Here is a 22,210-nt window from a genome sequence, read left to right on the forward strand (position 1 = left end):
AGTAATAACCCTGAACATTAATGGCCTAAACTCACCAATCAAAAGACACAGAATGGCAGAATGGATGAAAAAGAAAGACCCAACAATATTCTGCCTTCAAGAGAATCATCTCATAGAAAAAGACATCCACAGACTAAAGGTGAAAGGATGGGAAAAAACTTACCATGCACATGGACTCAGTAAAAAAGTGGGGGTTTCCATACTTATTTCAGATAAAGTGAACTTCAAGCCAAAGTTAATCAGAAGGGATAGAGAAGAAAATTTCATACTGCTTAAGGGAACCATAAAACAGGAAGACATAACGATCATAAATATTTATGCCCGAAACAACGGTGCATCCATGTACATCAAACAAATCCTTCTCAATTCCAGGACTCAAATAGACCACAACACAATAATTCTGGGTGACTTTAACACTCAATAACACAATCAATAACCTAGACTTAACAGACATATACTGAATATTCCATCCATCAATGAGCAAATTCACTTCCTTCGCAGCAGCACAAGGAACCTTCTCGAAAATAGACCATATGTTATGCCACAAAGCAGCCCTTAGTAAATGCAAAAAAATAGAGATACTGCCTTGTGTTCTATCAGATCATAATGGAATGAAATTAGAAATCAATGACAAAATAAAAAACAGAAATTACTCAAACACCTGGAGACTAAATAATATGCTATTGAATGAAATATGGATAACAGAAAACATCAGGGAGGAGATAAAAAAGTTCTTAGAGGTAAATGAGAAGGATGGTGCAACAATCAAAATGTCTGGAACACTATGAAAGCAGTACTAAGAGGAAAATTCATTGCATGGAGTGCATACAAGAAAAGAATAAAAAGTCAACAACTAAATGACCTAACATTATAGCTCAAAGTCCTAGAAAAAGAAGAACAGAATAACAGCAAATGTAGTAGAAGACAGGAAATAATTTTATCAGAGCTGAAATCAATGAAATTGAAACAAAAGAAACAATTCAAAAAATTGTCAAAACAAAAAGTTGGTTCTTTGAAAAAGTAAACAAAATAGAAAAACCCTTATTACACTAACAGAGAGAGAAAACTCAAATTACTAAAAGTCGTGATGAAAAAGGAAATATCACGACAGACACCACTGATATACACAACATAATGAGAAGCTACTTTGAAAATCTATATTCCAACAAAATAGAAAATACTGAAAACATCAACAAATTTTGACAGACATATGCTACGTCAAAACTGAACCAGGAGGGCACACACAATTTAAACAGATCAATATCAAGCAATGAAACAGAAAAACCATCAAAAGTCTACCATCCAAGAAAAGCCCAGGACCAGATGGATTCTCAGTCGAGTTCTACAAGACCTTCAAAGAAGAACTCATTCTAATACTTCTCAAAGTATTCCAGGAAATAGAAAAGGAGGGAACCTTACCAAACTCATTCTATGAAGCTAATATCACCCTCATACCCAAACCAGGCAAAGACACTTCAGGAAAGAAAATTTTAGACCAATATCCTTGATGTATGTAGATGCAAAGATCCTTAACAAAATACTGGCAAACTGTATCCAAAAACATATTAAGAAAATTGTGTACCACGATCAAGTAGGGTTCATCCCTGGAATGCAAGGATGTTTTAATATCCATAAATCAATAAACGTAATCCGTCATGTCAATAGACTTAAGGATAAGAATCACATGGTTATTTCAAATGATGCAAAAAAATCATTGGACAAAATTCAACAACACTTCATGCTCAACACACTAGAAAAAATAGGGATAGTAGGAACATACCTGAACATTGTAAAGGTTATTTATGCTAAGACCATGGCCAACATCATTCTTTTTTTTTTTTTTTTTGGTACTAGGGATCGAACCCAGGACCTCATGCATTGCAAGGCAAGCACTCTACCGACTAAGCTATCTCCCCAGCCCTCCAACATCATTCTTAATGGAGAAAAAGTGAAAGCATTCCCTTTAAAAACTGGAACAAGACAGGGATGCCCTCTTTCATCACTTCTATTCAACATCGTCCTGGAAATACTAGCCAGAGCAATTAGACAGATTAAAGAAATTAAAGGCATACGAATAGGAAAAGAGGAACTTAAGCTGTCACTATTTGCTGATAACATCATTCTCTATTTAGAGGATCCAAAAAACTCCTCCAGAAAACTTCTAGACCTCATAAATGAATTCAGCAAAATAGCAGGTTATAAAATCAACACGCATAAATCTAAAGCATTTTTATACGCAAGCGATGAAAAATCTGAAAGGGAAATGAGGAAAACAACTCCATTTGCAATAGCATCAAAAAAAATAAAATACTTGGGGATCAATCTAACCAAAGAGGTGAAAGATCTCTACAATGAACACTACAAAACATTAAAGAAAGAAACTGAAGAAGACCTTAGAAGATGGAAAGATCTCCCATGTTCTTGGATAGGCAGAATTAATATTATCAAAATGGTCATACTTCCAAAGTTACTATACAGATTTAACACAATTCCAATTAAGAGAGCAAGAAAAGTAAAGAAATAAAAACAAATTTTTTTAATAAGGAGAAAAAAGAAAATCTACAGTATAACAGTCATATAGTAATGAAACCTCCCAGAGTTCAGTAGCCTGATGCATGAGAGGTGCCTGACAATGAGCTTCAAGCCTCTAGCAGGCGTCTCAGGATGGGTTTTGCCCCACCTAAAGATCGGAGCTACGGCTTCCAGGATTATCCAAGATGGCCTCTCTGGCTTCAAAATGTGTTGGCAAATGGGGAGCTGCAGCTCAGGGTGTGGCTGTGGTCAGCAGGAGGTCCAGGAGGTCGGGTGTGTTTGGTGTGGTTGCAGGATCCTGGAGGCCAGGTGCAATCAGTCAGTCTGGGGACCCAGTGACAGGGTGCAGTCAGTTGGTCTGGGGGTCCTGGTGGCAGGGAGCGGTCAGTCGATGTGAGGGCCCCAGAGGCAGGGAGTGATTGGTCGGGCTGAGAGATCCTGGAGATGGGGCTCAGTCAGTCCAGCCAGGGGTCCTACGGGGCCTGGCTGTTGTCTCAAAATGGCGGCAGCCACATGTAATCAAACCTGCAGGTACTGTAACAGTGAACTTCCAGGTAACAGCAGACAGCTGGTGCTCCACTGGTGGTCAGCGATCAGTTTGCTGTTGTCAGACGATCGGGAGGTGAACCTTGTGAGTTGGGTGATGGATAGGTGTAAGGCAGGCGATGGACAGGCAAGAGGCAGGCGAATGGCGGATGATAGGTGCCTGACAATGAGCAATCTGCACTCAAAAAATGCGTCGATATGCTGGCAGACTGCAGGTGATCACAGCAGACAAATGGGGTAAACAGCAGGGGATTGATAAGCAGCAAAAACTGTCTTACCAAGAAACAGATATCCTCTGCTTGAAACCAGAGTTACGGAGCAACAAGGAACACAGCCTCCCTCTAGTCTGCCATCTTGGAATCACAAAATTCCAATTAAAATCCCTATGACATTTGTCATAGGAACAGAAAAAGCAATCATGAAATTCATCTGGAAGAACAAAAGACCCAGAATAGCCAAAGCAATCCTAGGCAGGAAGAGTGATGCAGGAGGTATCACAATACCAGACCTTAAACTCTACTATAAAGCAATAGTAACAAAAACAGCGTGGTATTGGCACCAAAATAGACAGGTAGACCAATGTTACAGGATAGAAGACACAGAGACATACCCACATAAGCACAGTAACCTCATACTAGACAAGGGTGCCAAAAACATACAATGGAGAAAAGATAGCCTCTTCAACAAATGGTGCTGGCAAGACTAGAAATCCATATGCAGTAAAATGAAATTAAACCCCTATCTCTCACCTTGTACAAAACTCAACTCAAAATGAATCAAGGATCTAGGAATTAAATCCAAGACCCTTCACCAAATAGAAGAAAAAGTAGGCCCAAATCTCCATCACATCGGCTTAGGACCAGACTTCCTTAACAAGACCCCCATAGAGCAAGAAAGAAAAGCAAGAATCAATAAATGGGATGGATTCAAACTAAAAAGCTTTTTTCTGAGCAAAGGAAACAATAATGTGAAGAGAGAGCCTACGGAGTGGGAGAAAATCTTTTCCACATGCACTTCAGACAGAGCACTAATCTCCAAAGTTTATAAAGAACTTAAAAAACTTTACACCCAAAATACAAAGAACCCAGTCAATAAATGGGCTAAGGTGTCGCCACCCGCGGCAACAATTGCATGGGTATTTATCAGAGGTGGACTGAAAATAAACTACTTTTCCTATATTCACTAATTTATAGAGGAAGAGAGACTTTGAGAGAAAGATAGACTTTGCTTAGAGGAAGAGAGACTTTGCTTATCAGAAAGTTTTTAGAGAAAGAGAGGCTTGCTACACTTATCAAAGATCTATTTCTTCTTAGAGTTCTGCTGTTTCTTCTTAGTGGTGCGTCCTGCATCCTGTGAACTAAAGGGTGCAACCTAGAGGTGTGTTCTCAGTTCTCCGCTCTACGATCTGCCTTCTACCGCTGCCTACTGCTTCTTACTGCTAGCTGCTTCTTCTCTCTGCTATCTGCTGCTTCTCTGCTAGCTGCTTCTCCTTACTGCCACTTCTGCTTACAGCTGCTTCTCTTCTCTGCTAGCTGCTGCTTCTTACTGCTGCTCCTTGCCTTCCACCTACTGCCTGCTTATATTCCCTCCAGGAGGTGGAGGGCGGGGCCACGCCAGTTGAGATCAGGCGAGGAGCCAGCTGCCCTATCACGGCAAAGGTCAAAACGAGCAGGCAGGAGCACTCGGGAACACCTGTGCATGCATTGTGTGCATGGACTTAATTGAATACAGCCAATGATAAATCACCTGGGTGTGCTTATATTAATTAACCTCCTCACTGCCCATGTGATCAAAGCAACCTCCGGCTGGCCGCCAGGCGCCATCCCGGTGCAGCCCACATGGCACAGCCCCCAACACTAAGGAAATGGGCAGATACTTCAAAGAAGATATATAGGTGATCAACAAATATATGAAAAAGTGTTCCTCATCCCTAGTAATTAGAGAAATTCAAATTGAAACCACCCTAAGATTTCATCTAACTCCAGTAAGAATGGTGATTATCAAGAACACAAGCAATAATAAATGTTGGCGTGGATGTGGGGGAAAAGGCATACTCATACCTTGCTGGTGGGGTTGCAAATTGGTACAACCATTCTGGAAAGCAGTATGGAGAGTCCTTAAAAGCTTGGAGTGGACCCACCATTTGACCCAGCTATCCCACTCCTTGGCCTATACCCAATGGACTTAAAATCAGCATACTACAGAGATATAGCCACATCTATGTGCAGCAGCTCAATTCACAATAACCAGGTTGTGGAACCAACCTAGATGCCCTTCATTTGATGAATGGATAAAGAAACTGTGGTATATATACACAATGGAATATTACTCAGCCATAAAGAAGAATAAAATTATGGCATTTGCTGGTAAATAGATGAAGTTGGAAAATATCATGCTAAGTGAAATAGGCCAAGCCCAAAAAAACCAAAGGTCGAATGTTTTCTCTTATAAGTTCATGAGAATATATAACAATGGACGTTGGCAGGGGGAAGAAAAAAATGAAGGAATTTTGGATGGCAATGAGGAAAAAGGGGTAGGAGGGGGTGGGGATGGAAAAACAGTAGAATGAAACAGACAGTATTACCCTATATATATGTATGATTACATGAATGGCGTAAATACACATTGTATACAACCATAGAAATGAAAAGTTGTACCCCATTTGTGTACAATGAATCAAAATGTGTCTGTAAAAATAAAAAAATATTTTAATAAAAAAGATAATAAAAAATCAAAACAGAATTAAATATAACAAAACAAACCAAATAGCAATAAATGACAAACACATATGCATAATCACTCTGAATATAAGTGGTCTCAAATTCCCAATTAAAAGACATAGATTAACAGAATGGATCAAAAAACAAGATCTAACTATATGCTGTCTGTCTGCAAGAGACTCATTTCACAGGCTGAAAGTAAAAGAATGGAAAAAACATTTCACACAAATGGAGTCCACAAACAAACCAGAGTAGCTATTCTTTTATCTGACAAAGTTGATTTCAAGTGAAAATTACTCAAAAGAGACAAAGAAGGCCATTACAGTTAAGAAAAGGCAAGAAGATACAATAATAGTAAATATATATACCCCAAATTTCAGCACATCCAATTAAATTAAAAAAACCCTCCTTGACATTAAAACCCAGATAGACCCCAATGCAATAATACTGGGTGACTTCAACACCCTTATCATCACAGACAGGTTATCGAAGTATAAAAGCAAGAAAGATATACCCAACCTAAATAATACTATAAATTCAATGGACCTAACAGACATCTACAGAATATTTCACCCCAAAACAGCTGAATTTACCTTCTCATCAGTTCAGGGAATCTTTCCCAAAATAGACCATATTTAGGTTACAATGTAAGCCTTAGCAAAGAAAAAAACTGATACAATTCCATACATCCTATTGAACCGCAATGTAATGAAAGACAGAAATCAACAGCAAGAAAAATCATAGAACCACATAAACACTTGGAGATCAAACAATACTCTTAAATAAAGAATGGATCAAAGAAGAATTAAGAAGAGAAATCAAGAAATTATCAGGAACAAATGAAAATAAAAATACAACATATCAAAACCTCTGGTACAATAAGAAAGCAGTACCAAGAGGAAAATTTATTGCAAGTAATACCTGCATTAAAAAATAGAGAGATTCCAAATAAATAAGCTTATGCTCCACCTCAAGACCTTAGAAAAAGAACAACAAACTAAATCCAAAATCAGCAGAAGACAGGAAATAATAAAGATCAGAGTCAAAAGAATGAAACCGGGAATAAAAAAAAAATACACAGGATCAGTGCAATAAAGAACTGGTTCTTTGAAAAGATAAGATTGATAAACTCCTAGCCAAAACAACAAAAAGAAAGAGAGAGAAGACCTAAATCAACAAAATTAGATGAAAAAGGAACTATCATCACAGACACTTCTGAAATCCAGAGAATCATTAGAAACTAATTGGAAAATTTATACTCTAATAAACTGGAAAATGTAGAAGACACTGACAAATTTGTAGACACATATGGCCTGTCCAAATTGAACCAAGAAGATATAAAAAGCCTAAATAGACAAATATCAAGTAATAAAATTGAAACAGCAATTAAAAGCCTACCAAAAAGAAAAGTCAAGGACCAGATGAATTATCAGCTGAGTTCTACTAGTCCTTTAAAGAAGAACTCATATTAGTATTTCTCAAATTATTCTATAAAATTGAAAAGGAAGGAACACTCCCAAATACCTGATATAAGCAAGTATAATCCTGATACCAAAACCAGAGAAAGACACATCAAGGAAAGAAAGCTACGGACGACTCTTACTGATGAATATAAACACAAAAATCCTTATTAAAATATTACCAAACACATTCAAAAAGAATATTGAGGGGCTGGGTTTTTTTAGCTCAGTGGTGCTTGCCTTGTACATGTGAGGCAGTGGGTTCAATTTTCAGCATCATATAAAAATAAAAATAAAGATATTGTGTCCATCTACAACTAAAAAACAATTTTAAAAACTTTAAAAAATATTAAGGAGATAATACACTACAAATCAACTAGGCTTCATGTGAGGGATGCAAGGACGGTTCAACATACACAAATCAATAAATGTAATTCAACAACAGAATTAAGAAGAACCATATGATTACATCAACAGACACAGATAAGACCTTTGATAAAATGCAGCAACCATTTATGTTAAAAACCTGGAGAATCTAGACATAGAAGGAACTTACCTCAACATTATAAAGCATATATATGACAAATCCAAAGTCAACCTATGGAATGGAGAAAAAGTGAAAACTTTTCCTCTAAAATCAGAAACAAGACAAAGATGTCCACTCTTGCCACTTCTATTCAATGTAGTTCTTGAAACTCTAGTCAGAGAAATCAGGCAAGAGAAGGAAATTAAGAGATACAAATATGAAAAGAAGTCAATCTTTGTTTGCTGGTAACATGATCCTATGTCCAGAAGACCAAAAAAACTCTACCAGATGACTTCTAGGGCTAATAAATGAACTTAGCAAAGTAGCAGGATATAAGATCAACACTCACAAATTGGCAGTTTTCCTATACTACAACAATCACTCAGCTGAGGAAAAAATCAGGAAAACCATCCCTTTCACAATATTCTAAAAAAATAAAAAATAAAATAAAAAACATTGAGAATTAATCTTACCAAGGAAGTGAAAAATCTCTACAATGAAAACTACAGAACACTGAAAAAAAACTTGAAGGAGACCTCAGAACATGGCAAGACCTGCCATGTACTTGGATAGACAGAATTATTAATATTGTCCAAGGGCTATATTACCAAAAGTAATATACACAGAGTCAATGTAATCTCCATCAAAATACCAATGACATTCTTCGCAGAACAAGGAAAAACAGTTCTTAAATTCATTTGGAAGAATAAGAGACACAAAATAGTCTAAGCAATTCTGAATAAGAAAAGTGATGCAGGAAGCATCACAATATCTGCTCTCAAATTCTGTTACAGAGTTATAGTAGCAAAAACAGCATGGTACTGGCATCAAAATATACACAAAAGGCTGGGGTTGTGGCTCAGTGGTAGAGTACTTGCCTAGTATGTGTGAGGCATTGGGTTTGATCCTCAGCACCACATAAAATAAATAGATAAATAAAATAGAGGCATTGTGTCCATCTACAATTAAAAAAAATTTTTTTTAAATATATACACATATATATATACATGAAGACCAATGGACTAGAAGGCACAGAGACAAACCCACATACTTGCAGCCATCTACTTGATAAATGTGCCAAAAGATACTGGAGAAAAGACAGTCTTTTTAACAAACAAATAGGGCTGGGAAAACTAAATATTTACACGTAGAAGAATGAAATTATATCCCTGTCTGTCACACTCAAAAAAATTCAAATCAAAACAGATCAAAGACTTGGGAATTAAGACCAGAAACCTTCGACTTCCAGAATAAAACATGACCAATACTCTATCATATTAGGTGTAAGCACTGTCTTCCTCAACACAATCCCAAAAGCTTAAGAAATAAAACTAAGAATCAGTAACTGGGGTTGCCATCAAATTAAAAGTTTCTGCACCGCAAAGAAAATTAAGAAAGTGAAGACAGAGCCTATGGAATGGGAAAAAAGTCTTTGTCAGCTACTCATCTGACAGGATTAATATCCAGAATATATAAAGAACTCAAAAAACCTCAATGCTAAAAAACCAAATAACCCAATCAATAAATATGCTAAAGAACTAAACAGACATTTATTAAAAGAAGAAACACAAATGGTCAACAAATGTATGAAAAAATGTTCCACATCTCTAGCAATCAGGGAAATGCAAAAGATTTCATCTCATTCCAGTCAGAATGGTAATTACCAAGAACGTAAGTAATAATAAATGCTCACAAGGATGTGGGGGAAAAGGGATACTCAAACATTGTTAGTGAGACTGTAAATTAGTATAATCACTTTGGAAAGCAGTGTAGACATTCCTCAAAAAACTAAAAAAGGAACTACCCTGTGACCCAGCTATCCCACTCCATGTCATTTATTCAAAAGAATGAAAACCAGCATACTATAATGATACATCCTCTACCATGTTTATGGCAGCACAATTTACATTAACCAAATTATGGAATCAACCCAGATGCCCATCAACAGATGAATGGATCAAGAAAATGTGGTATAATATACAATGGAGTTTTACTTAGCCATAAAAAAAAAAGAAATAATAGCATTTTTCCAGTAAGTGGATAGAATTGGAGAATATCATGCTAAGTGAAATATGCCACACTCAGAAAATCAAGGATCAAATGTTTTCTCATTTGTAGAAGCTAGAGCAAAATAAGGGAAAGAAGGTGGCGGGAGAGGGGATCAGATATCATAAAGATATAGGGAAGATCAATGGAGAAGAAGTAGGAGAATGAGTGGGAGGAAGGAATAGAAAGGGAAAGAAATATGCAACGAACCTAACAAAATCATGTTATGTACATATACAAATGTACTAAAGGGGATTTTACATTTATGAATATGTAGAAAGTACCAATAAAAAATAAATAAAAGGAAGATCAATAAAGTACAGGCAGAAGAGACAGCAAGAGATAGGGAGGAAAAGGGGTGGGAGAATGGGAATTGAAATCAAATTCCTTGTATGTATAATTCTGTCAAAAGAAACAAATACTACTTATAATGCTATCATCAAAAAAGGAAGCATTTGTTTTTATTCTCTATATACCATTTATATCCTTTGCCCAGTTTCTGCTAGCCATTTCTTTTTGATTTCTAAGAGCTTTTTATATTTTATGGTAATTCATCTTTGTGACTGAGTTTCAGCTCTTTCCCAGTTTTCTTTTAATTTTGCTTATGATGATCTTTGCCCTACATTTTTTTAAGTTCACTGAATTTACTATTTTGTAGTATTCTTGGTTGTACCATACCTTTAGAAAGCTTTCCCTGTTCCAATTTTACATAATGAAAGCCACTCATGGTTTTTAAAATTAAACAACCTTATTTTTGCTTTAACCATTTTATTAAGTATAATGTTTCTGATCTGAGATACTTAATAAATTTATAAAATAATAGGCATCTCAAATGATGTGTCCAAAATGAGACTCTTCTCAGTTCTAATCCTGGTCCTTTCCTACTTTTCCCCTATTTTAACAGTTATTCAAAATAAAAATTGAAGAGTCAACTTTGGTTCCTATCTTTCCTTCACCAATGTCCCCATTCCTTATCCCTAACATCTAATCTAGCAGCTTTATTTTTTTGGGGGGAGGTGTTCAAAATATATATTGATTGATCTATTTATAGTTTTCTTTATAGCCACCTATCATCCTGATCAGGGACACTATCATATCACTTGGACTACGGCAGTACATGATTCCTGCTTCCATTGTAGGCTCTTTACCTCCTCCACATAACATCCCGAGTGATTGGGCTGCGGGAAGCTCAGGGGTAGAGCACTTGCCTAGCACATGCAAGATCCTAGGTTCCATCTCCAGCACCACCAAAAATATTAAAAAAAAAAAATTATGGTAGAACTAAAAATGCAAGTCATATCCCGACAGACTCAGCTTTTAAAGTTCCAATGGCTTCCTATTAGCCTCAAAATGAAAATCCGAGCTTCTTACCATGGCCTAAAATGCTTTATGTGGCCCCTGCCTATTTCTCTGACTTTGTCTTCTGTCACTCTAACTCTTGCTTGTATATGCTGATTTCTTTCACATCGTCCATGGTTAAAACTTAATCACTATCTCAAAGGGGCACCCCTTCTATCCTCTTGCCTCGTACTCTATTTTCCCCATATGACTTGTCGCTATTTACTTAATAAATGTAAATGAAAGTCTGCATATAATACCCAAATTATAAAGGTTAGTTTAGCAAAGTGCCATGCTTGGAGAAATACATTTTTCTTTGAGAGAAGTGTTTATTTTCACTGAGAAGGGAAAAAGAAAAAAAAAAGTTCCCTTTTAAAAACAGAAACTGTGGACATACAAGGTTTTTTCTCTGGTCCCCAACTCTTTCAATTTTTATTTCCATCTATGGAAAGAGACAAGACATGAAATAATAGGAGAGTGTGTTTTGTAAACCAAATTAAGGACTAACAACAATTTTCTGAGCTAGGGAAGTACTCTTAAACCTGTCTGATGAATAAGCATCAACAAGTGGCTTATTATAGCTTCCTTGCTAGAGTGTGTTGGACCGAGGCAAGAGCCTTTGACAGTAGACTCTGATGTAGACTTTAATGGACAAGAATTTTAGTGTGTTCCTAGAAACGTTTTACAGTGTCAGTGTTCAGAATGAGTTAACAGATTCTATTTGCAGAAATCTGGGCTAAACAAACTCCAAGAAATTATTATACCAGTGATTCAGGAGGCCAAGGCAGGAGGATTACAAGTTCAAGGTTGGTCTTGGCAACTTAGCAAGACCCTGTTTCCAAATAAATAAGTAAATAGGGCTGAGTTTGGTGGCAGAGTGCTCCTATATTCAATTCGTAGTACCAGAAAGAGGAAAAAAAAAAAAAAAAAGGAAAAAAATTAATTATAAAAGAAACTGTAACAAATATAATGAGGAATTTACATTTCTTTAAGTCATACATTCAAATAATTACTTAATTAACCTAGCTCATACTTATACGCAAATCCCTTCACCTCTTCCCCCACAACACTGGAAAAAAAGACTCCATAACTGGGGGAACTTGAGCTGAAAATGTCTATGTTTTAGATACCCATACTTATTAAAATTACAGCCATCTGGATTATGAGCTTATAATTCTGTTGATAACTTGACCTAACTACATTAGTACCTCGTGGGAAGCTACCCATGGACTGTATGAGAACCAGGCGTAGCTGGACCATTAAGAAAATTTGGTACAAGAAAATCTGGTCTTTGGAACTCTCAGTTATTAATAACTGATCGAGATTGCTTGAGTCAAGTGGTTAGCCTGTGTTAGTTCACTGCAGAAATTCAAATGCAGGCTCTGGATGGGGGAATGACCCCCTAGAGCCAAATGGCTTGCTTAATTCCACCCCATCTTGTTTTCCATGGAAGCAGCTCTTATCAGTACCCTTTTGATCTGTACCGCTATAAATAAACCAAGCCAGGCTCCTTCCTTGGTTGGAGCCAGACTCTTATGGGTAGCTCAATGGGTCATGCCGGTGCTTCAAAGATAATTCTGCCTTCTGTCATTATTTCTGATAAATAAATTTTATTAGCTCTTGTTTCGCAGCCAGCCCATCCCTTCTACAGGAATCCTTTCCCTCACCCATGTAGGATGTGCTGTGAGAGTTCCCAGTAGGAAATAAAGATTTCTTTCACAATTGATCTTACATCCCTAAACCTATAGGTGAGAATACAATCACATCTCTTATTCTTCTTTAAAAATTCTTGGCCCTTTTTAAAAGTCACATATTGATACCATTCAAGAATGACCAAAAGTTTTCATTTTCTTCAAAAGTTTTCATTTTCTGCATTCTTTGCATTTTCCCCTTTGAAAGGTCTTTTTTTTTTAAGCTTGAAATAAAAGAGTCTAAAAAGGAATATATTTGGTAAATATACATTAAATTTTATATTAACCTGTTGTTTGTAAAATAAACACACAAAAACAGAGAAACCAAATGTAGTAAGACTCACCTTACTCTCAACACTCTGTGATAACTACTGTTAACATATTGGTGTCTATAATAGTAATTAAAGGTGAGTTCATACTTACAGATTCCCGAAGATACCCTTGCCCAGCAACATCATATAAACTTAGTCCTATTCTTGTTTGATGAAGCCAAACTGACAATAAACAAAAAATATAATTATTAACATCTATCCTTTAGTGTGTACATGTGTGTTCACATACACATACACACACACACACACACACACACACACACAGAGAAAAAAGAAGTGAAATGCTAGATTAGAGCTGGACACAGTGGCAGAGGGATGCAGGAGTCTGAGGCAGGAGGATCACAAATTCAAGGTCAGCCTCAGCAATTTAGTGAGACTCTTGTCTCAAAAAATGAAAAGAGCTGGTGCTATTAATTCAGTGTTAGAGTGCCCCTGGGTTCAACCCCTAGTACCACACACACACACACACACACACACACACACATAAAGTCAGATTAGAGATACAAACCCATCTAGTAACTCTAAAAACCTATTTCTTCTCATACATATTAAGTAATCATTAACCCTAAAATTGTTTCAAACAAAACAAACATACCATCAAATGGCAGATTTCAACAATTCTATCATGACTGAAGCCACAATAAAATTGGTAACCTTGAAGATATCATTCTTTACCTATTAAACTTGGTGTTCCACCAAGTAGGGACAGCTAACACACAATGTTATGTCTTCAATGAAACTGCTTTCATTCTCCTGAGGTTGATTACAGCAGTCAAGTTAAAGATGGTATACAATGAGATTTCACAGATCATTATGGTGTTTAATAGAAATCCTAACAACTCCAAGTTGTTTAATAGAGGCTCCTTGAAATTGATGTTATAATCAAGGATTTAAAACTATCCTTAAAACAACTCAGCCTGTAGTATATTGGTGAAATAAAATTACCAGTAAACTAAAATTATTTCAAATCACCATACATTAAAACTCTTAGTTCACCTTTCAGTATTTCTAATCTGCTACTATCTTTATGATACATGAAATTTTATTTTTATAATAAGGAATCCAAATATAAGGTACAAAATACCAGCTTTAGGAAGTTCCCTGAGAGTTATTACAATAATATACAAATAATTATATATTGGTCAAAAGGCAAGAACTTCTGCTATTCAAACTCAAGTAAAAGAGTTGTTTCACATGGAAGAAATACTATAAAAACAGACTAAAAATCTACTTGATTTCCAGAGAGAAGGAGTTCAAGCACGATGAAAATGGATCACCTTTTCGCATGACATAGTTAAAGAACTGCATGATGGAAATTCTTCCATATGAATCTGTATGAAGGAGTTTAGCAAAGACTTTTGCAGTGAAAAATTGCCTAAGAAAAGAAAAAAAGACTAAAATAATCTGCCAACGTAGTATAAAAATCATATCTATATATGGATTAGTAAGTAACATAAATTTATATATTTAAAAATCAAAGCAAAAAATTTAAAAGCAATAACTATAGACAATTTATGGTTCAAAACTTAAAATATTAAGTTATGTATATATAAAGTTTTTGGTTGGGGGGGGTACCAGGGATTGAACTCAGGGGCACTGAACCACTGAGCCACATCCCCAGCCCTATTTTGTATTTTATTTAGAGACAGAGTCTCACTGAGTTGCTTAGTACCTCCCTATTGCTGAGGCTGGCTTTGAACTCGCAATCCTCATGTCTCAGCCTCCTGAGTAGCTGGGATTACGAGTGTGTGCCTCAGTGCCTGGCTAAGTCATATATCTTTGCATTAATTTTTTCTGGACATTCTTCTGTTTTAAGAATGAAGTCCTGCCGACTGAGGTAGGGAAGATCATGATTTCAAAGCCAGACTCAGCAATGGCAAGGCGCTAAGCAACTCAGTGAGACTTTGTCTCTAAATAAAATAAAAAATAGGACTGGGGATGTGGCTTGGTGGTTGAGTGCCCCTGAGTTCAATCCCTGATACCCCAATCCTCCCCAAAAAGGAAAGAAGTCTTAATGCATTTAACAAAATCATGTTATGTGCATGTATAAATATATCACAGTGAATTCCACCTTTATGAATATCTATAAAGCACCCATTAAAAATAAATAAATAAATAAATAAAGATCAGTGGAGTAGAGGAAGGGAAATAAGAGAATGGAAGAGGGGAGGGAAAGAGGGGGAATCAGGGAGCAAATTAAATTTCATACATGTATAATGTCAAAGTGAATTCAACGATTAACTATATGCACTAATAAAAACATTTTAAAAATTGAGATATTCGGCAGTTATACTTCAAAAAAAAAAAGAATGACATCCTAAAGTGTCATAAACTATTTCTTCTAATCTTTATACCAATATGCTTTTTTCTTGACTGTAAATTATTTTATTAAATTTCATTAATAGCTCAAGTCTTTAATGTCACATGACAGATTTCAATTTTCATTAACAGTCAAGGCATTTAAAGTGCTTATGCCTCTATTAATTATATTATTCTTACTTGCACTTTGGTCCAGCCTTTTCACCAACCTTCAAAAAATTTTCATAATTGATCATTGCTTCCTCTCCAATCATAGGTGGTGTCTGGTGTTTGTCCAACAAAAACCACAAGTTCTTAACAAGAATTACAGAAATGAAAATGTTGTTAGTTAAACAATTTTTAAATGTAGTGAAATGCAACGTTTCCATTGAAATGACAGTCTGATAGTAGAGATTTAATACTAAGATTAAAATAGGTAACATTTATTGAGTGTCTACTAAGTTTAAAGTTTTTCAAATATAATATCTCTTTAATCCACATAACTATATATAATATATGTAGTTATACCTACTTTGTAGTTCAGAAATAAATCACAGAGATGATAAGTCCGTTGTCTAAGGTTGCACAATAGGGCTAGGATTTGAAGCTCTGTATCTGACCTGACTTCAGACTCATAAAGGTATTTAAACAGAAACAAATATAACAACACTATCCTTAGGGGATGTGGCCCATGCAAGCTCAGCAGCTGATTCTTGTGGACACCTGCTTCTGAGTCTAAAATTACCACTCTGCAGTACTAACTCACTAGGCACCATATGAGATCCTACATGATTCAAGTAGTACAAATAAGAAATGGTTAATATCTAACTTGTTCTTACCTGTAATTCTTCATTATCTAAGAGTTCTCTGCTTTTCCTTTGTAGAAAAACAGCTCTGGATTCCTCTCTTAATTTCTGTAGTAAGACTTCATCTTCAGCTGGCAGCTAAAAACACATCATAAATTTCTACAGATAAAATTGTACATTGAATCATGTACAATGTTACATGACCACATATAACTACATGGCACTTCCTGTTTGTTTTTTGTTCCTTACCTTAATTTTGCTTAACATTCATTTAACATAAACAGATCCACCAACAGAACAGAAATGCTAGATCTCTGCCTTGAAAAAGCTATAGTCTAGTCTAAGTTTTATTTTATATTTTTAAAGCACTGTGTTTCCTTTGTGACCTTAGACTGATACCGAATTAAATTAGGACTGGTTCAAGACTGACGGTGTTAGGAAAGCAAGCCTGTTGAGACTGGATCACCTTCTTTCTTAGGGATAGTCAAGCCAGTGTCCTATTATGTTGTCTTACAGGCAGAGGGTTTGCTGCATGAGGTAATTTCCATAAACAGGGCTTCAAAATGACTCATTTCAACCTAATTTAAAAGAATTTAATGACTTCTTTTCTACATTCTTGCTCTATTAAATATACCTCAGTAGCCCTTGGTAAAAATTGGATGTTGTGGTTTTCACCTTTTATTTCCAAAAACTCAAGAGACAATCCTTCTCATCAGAAGAGATGGAGGAAAGAACAGAGAAAGAACTATTTGGAGGAGGAGGTGGAGTTGAGGCTAGAGTTAGTTAGGAACAAGACAGAGATTGCTCCAGTGGCTAGTTAACCAGTTAATCAGCCAAGGAGAGAAATGGTGATGAAAAACGGTATTTTCTCAGAAGGATGGGGCCATGGAGAAGGAAAAAAAAGAAGAGAAAAACTTCTTGCAAATCTATAATTGCAGGCAGAAAATCAGAGAGAGGAGAGAGAGAGGATAGGAGAAAAAGAAACCAGAAGGGAAATGGGCTGGTGATGTAGCTCAGTAGTAGAGTATGTGCTTGCCTAGTGTGCACAAGGCCCTGGGTTTGACCCTCAGCAAAGTAGCAAGAAAAGAGAGAGAGAGAATAAAAGAAAAAAGGGGAAGAGCTGGGTACAGTGGCACATGTCTGTAATCCCAACAACTCAGGAGGTTGAGGTAGGAGGATTGCAAGTTCAAGGCTAGCCTCAGTAACGCTGTTTCAGAATAAAAATTTTTTTAAGTGTGGGGGATGTAGTGGTAGAACACTTGCCTAGCATGCATGAGGTCCTGGGTTAAATTCCCAGTCTGTCTTTGTTTGTCTCTCTCTCTCTCTCTCTCTCTCTCTCTCTCTCTCACACACACACACACACACACACACACACACACACGAAAAGAAAAAGAAGAAAGAAAGAAATGAAATGAAACCAAAAAGGGAAGGCAAAATTTGGTCTTGGAAGTACATGAAAGTTCAGTTTTTGGATTCAGAATTCCTACCTAAGTGGTATTCCTGTGTTAGTAAGATACTATTTGATAATCTAGTGTAAATGAGATAACAAATATAGTCTTCTGCAGTACTTAGGCACTCAATAAATATCCAATTCCTTTCATTTCTCTTAGGTTATCAAAAACATTCACTTGTCTAGTTGCCTCTGTTTAATAATACAAAAAGCAGTAAAATATATGATATAATCTCATTTTTGTTAAACACTGCATACACTCTCACAGAAATTATGTAGGATTCATGTAAAAAAGGTGAATTTTTTGTTTTGTTTTTTGGAACTGAAGATAAACCCAGGGGTGCTTAACCACAGAGACCACATCCCCAGCCCTTTTTCCTTTTTATTTTGAGACAGTGTTTTGCTAAATTGCTTAGGGTCTCACTAAATTGCCAAATCTGGCCTGGAATTTGTAATCCACCTGCCTCAGCCTTCCAAGTCATTGGGATTATAGGCTTGAGCCACTGTGCCCAGTGAAAAATACTTTTTCTTGAAGAAAAATTTTTTTCTCTGGAAGAAATGTTTCAATAACTCATATTAATATTTCAATCCCTAAGAACACCAGTTAAAAATAATGTTTAATATTTTAGTCAATGAATTGAGAAAAAAATGTTCAAGAGAATCCAGCTAAGATTCCAAAGTTAACTTTTCTATAGTGGTTACATTTTACATACTTATTCTTTTAGTAGATTTCACTTTCTAGTATAAATAGTTTTCTTAAGGTCTTGCTGTTTTGTCTATGCCCCCTTTCAAAGACTTCTTTACAGTTTTGGCACAGGGATACATATAATTAAGTGAACCACTTAAGTTTTCCAATCTCAATCTATTTTTCACTTTAGCTTTGAGCAAAATTTTTATACCTCATAACATAGTGTTATATACTACAACATAAACCAATAAAATACTTATACTGACATGCATAACAAAAATGAGAAGAAAAAGTCCATTGGTCAAAAATATGCACAAATAACTTTATTTTTATAATAGTAATAAGATCAACTAGAACAGAATATACAAAATTCAATCTTCTATTTTTAAAATATAAAATTCTGATTCCATTTTTAAAATTATATTTATAAAATCTAAGAGACATTTACTTAAATATCACTTACCCTATAATAAAACCGGGGAATGGTTTTATATAATTCATTTGTGTTTTTTCTACCTCCTTTCCATTCTGAGTAGTATTTGGTAAATAAATCCATTTCTTCATCTTTTAATTCTTGTTCACTTTTTTGATCTGATAACAAAAAGAATTGAGAGAAAAGACCTCTTCAAAAATCAAGTAATACTTTTACTCAGGTCATTCTATATACCATAGTCTAATTTAAAAAGTTGCAGAACTTCATGTTTAACTTTCTTGAAATACTAAGGATCACTATCTGCCATTGAAACAGCCTCCTCTACATCTTCCGACACTGGAGTAGAGGTGTGAACAAAACAGTCCCTGACTTCCTGAATTGTCAGCTTCATAATCACTGTTCCTCTCCCTTATGCAAAGAACCCCCTTTCTGAAGTCAAACCTCAAGGCTCTATTATCCTCCAACCTGCCTGTTGTTGGCACATAACTGTTTCTTTCAGTCAGTCCTCCTTATTTAGGATGAATAAAAATTTTATGTGGGTGACTGTTATCCTTAAGACTCTGAAGGCTTTCACCTCTACTCTACTCTGTCACTCAGTTTCACTATAATACCACAGATCTTATCTGCTCCGCTTCTGAAATTTTAAAACTCTAATATATACCAGATGATTTTGTCTGGTCATTGAGAATCTCACAGCCATAATATTTGGTCTTTGGACTTCACTAGGATTTTCAATTCTGTGACCTATTCTCTCAAAAGTTTATTTTCATCTTTCTGTCTCACTTTTTCCAACAAGCTTCTTGTTCCCTTGTATTCCCTTTATGACCTTATTTTTGTTGCATCTTTCATGTTAATTTTTAGCCTTGGACAAACCTATAATTCAATTTCTTTGTTACATATGGCTCCATGCTATTGGAAAAAACTGCAAAGTTTTGCAAATAAGGACATATCTTACCACCAGATTTAGCAATGTGGACATCACTAATGATTCTTGACAAATGGGAATTAGAGACAAGTACAGATTTAGCCAAAAAGGCTTTTAAGAAGTATTGTTATAAGAGAGACAAAAATAAGTCATAGCTAGAGGTAGGAAATAAAGGCAAAAAAGTTTCTTTAAGGAGATGGGGTTGTAGGTCAGCGGTAGAGTGCTTGCTTAGCACAAGTGAGGTACAGTGTTCAATCCTCAGCGCCACATAAAAATAAAGAAAAAGAAAGGTATTGTGTTCATCTATGACTAAAACCAAATTTTTAAAAAAGTTTAAGATGGAAGAAATACATTCTCCTTTATATGCTGATGGGAATGATTAAGAAAAACTGACGATGTAGAAAAGGAGATAATTGTTAAAAATTCATCTGTGAGACCACCCTAAAGCTCAGGAAATAATGCCAAGAGTTAATAAATGGGATGGCATCATTAAAAAACTACATAGCAAAGGAAACAATTAAGAATGTGAAGAAAGAACCCACAGAATGGGTGAAAATCTTTGCTAGCTACTCTTCTGACAGAGGATTAATATTTAGAATATGTAAAGAACTCAAATAACTTTACATGAAAAAACCAAATAACCCAATTAATAAATGGACAAATGAATTATACAGACACTTCAGAATGACAGTCATCAAGAATACAAATGCTGGAGAGGAAGTAGAGTACACTGTTGGTAGGGCTGTAAATTAGTACAACCACTATGGAAATCAGTATGGGGGTTCCTCAAAAGACTAGGCGTGGAACCACTATATGACCTAGCTATCCCACTCCTCAATACTTATCCTGAAAAATTAAAAGTCATCATACTACAGTGTTACTCGCATACCCATGTTTACAGCAGTACAATTCACAATAGCCAACTATGGAAAGAACATAGGTATCCATCAATAGATGAAGATAGAGAAAATGTGGTAGTTTTAACAATGGAGTTTTATTCAGTCATAAAGAAAAATGAAATTATCTCATTTGCAGAAAAATGGATGGAACTAGAGACTATTATGTTAGGCAAAATAAGCCAAAATCAGAAGGTCAAGGGTCATGTTTTCTCTCATATGTGGAAGCTAGAGAGGAAAAAAGGAAAAGAAAGGTGGGAGCACATCTCATGAAAATCAAAGGGAGATCAGTAGAGGAAAGGGACTAAGAGGTGAGAGGTCGGGAGGGAGGGGAGAAGTATTAGGGAGAGTGATATTGGCCAATTTATATTGTTATATTGTGTGCAAGTACAAATACGTTAACAACAAATCCTGCCATTATGTAGAGCCATAATGCACCAATAAAAAATGTGGAATAAAAGCGTACCTCTGTGAGTAGGCAAAAAAAGGATTGAGCACAAAGGATGGGATCTAACATACTGATGCAGAAATAGCCTTAAAAAGGAACTATTATTGTAAAACCTAGGTAACTTATTTTTGTTTTGTTTTGTTTTGTTTTCTTTTCCTCTCTCCGCACACTAAAGTGTAAATTCTACAAGGACAGGGAGTTTAGGTTTTTTCCCCTCAAAAAGTACTAGGTATTGAAACCAGAGGTGATTTACCACTAAACTTCATCCCCATTTTGAGACAGGGCCTCCCTAAGTTACTAAGGCTGGCTTGGAATGGTCTCGGGAACTCTTGCCTCAGCCTTCTGAGTAGCTGGGATTACAGATGTATGCCATTGGGCCCCAAAAATATAGAGATTTTTGTCTGTCTTGCTCACAGCTGCAGCCTAGAATATTACTTGGCATAATAAGCATACAATAAATAACTGTTAAAGAATGGAGTGGGTTCAAGAACTGTGGTAAGAAAGTAGAAGTACATGCAACTTCTTTGAGAGATTCCTTTTGGTGTGTGTGTGTGTGCTGGGTCCCTAGTCCCAGAAGTAGTCCTATAAAGGGTGCAAAGAAATGTAGCAGAAGTTAGAAGAGGATCAAATAACTTTTTCTTTTCTTTCTTTAACATGGGGAATATTATAGAATGTGAGCGCTTAGAGTCAGTAGAGCTGGATATGGTGGTTTAAGCCTGTAATCTCAGCAACTGGGGAGGCTAAGGCAGGAGGACCACAAATTCATGGCCAACTCAGCAACTTAGCAAAAGGCTATCTCAAAAAACAAACAAACAAAAAACAAAAAACTGGGGATGTAGCTCAGTGCAGAAGTATCTCTGGGTTTAATACCTGGTACCAAAAGCAAACAAACAAAAACGAAAGGACGAATGAAATGGTCCAGAAGAGAAGGAAATTTTGATGATTATGACAGGAAGGTTACAGGTGGAGAGAAGTCAGTGAATCTAAGAAAGGGAATGTGGAGCTAAGGGTTTAGCTCATGGTGGAACACTTGCACAAGGCCTTGGGTTTGACCCCCAGCATGGCAAAAAAAAAA

The 22,210-nt window shown here is 36.0% G+C and overlaps 1 protein-coding gene across 3 annotated transcripts in view; it reads right to left on the reverse strand.

Moving 5' to 3' along the window:
* Positions 1-22,210, reverse strand: part of Ppp2r3c (protein phosphatase 2 regulatory subunit B''gamma) — a 44,609-nt gene that overhangs the window by 21,059 nt on the left and 1,340 nt on the right. For all 3 annotated transcript variants that reach the window (XR_007107245.1, XM_047541485.1, XM_047541484.1), the window contains exons 2-6: positions 18,897-19,024; positions 16,329-16,433; positions 15,691-15,803; positions 14,469-14,566; positions 13,283-13,353 (exon numbers count right to left, since the gene is read on the reverse strand). Coding sequence is in view for 2 of the 3 variants with exons in the window: in XM_047541485.1 (XP_047397441.1) it covers positions 13,283-13,353; positions 14,469-14,566; positions 15,691-15,803; positions 16,329-16,433; positions 18,897-19,024 (515 nt within the window). In the remaining variant the exon portion in view is untranslated. The remainder of the gene's footprint in view (positions 1-13,282; positions 13,354-14,468; positions 14,567-15,690; positions 15,804-16,328; positions 16,434-18,896; positions 19,025-22,210) is intronic.

Source organism: Sciurus carolinensis, chromosome 2 (assembly GCF_902686445.1).
Source record: "Sciurus carolinensis chromosome 2, mSciCar1.2, whole genome shotgun sequence".
NCBI lineage: Eukaryota > Metazoa > Chordata > Mammalia > Rodentia > Sciuridae > Sciurus > Sciurus carolinensis.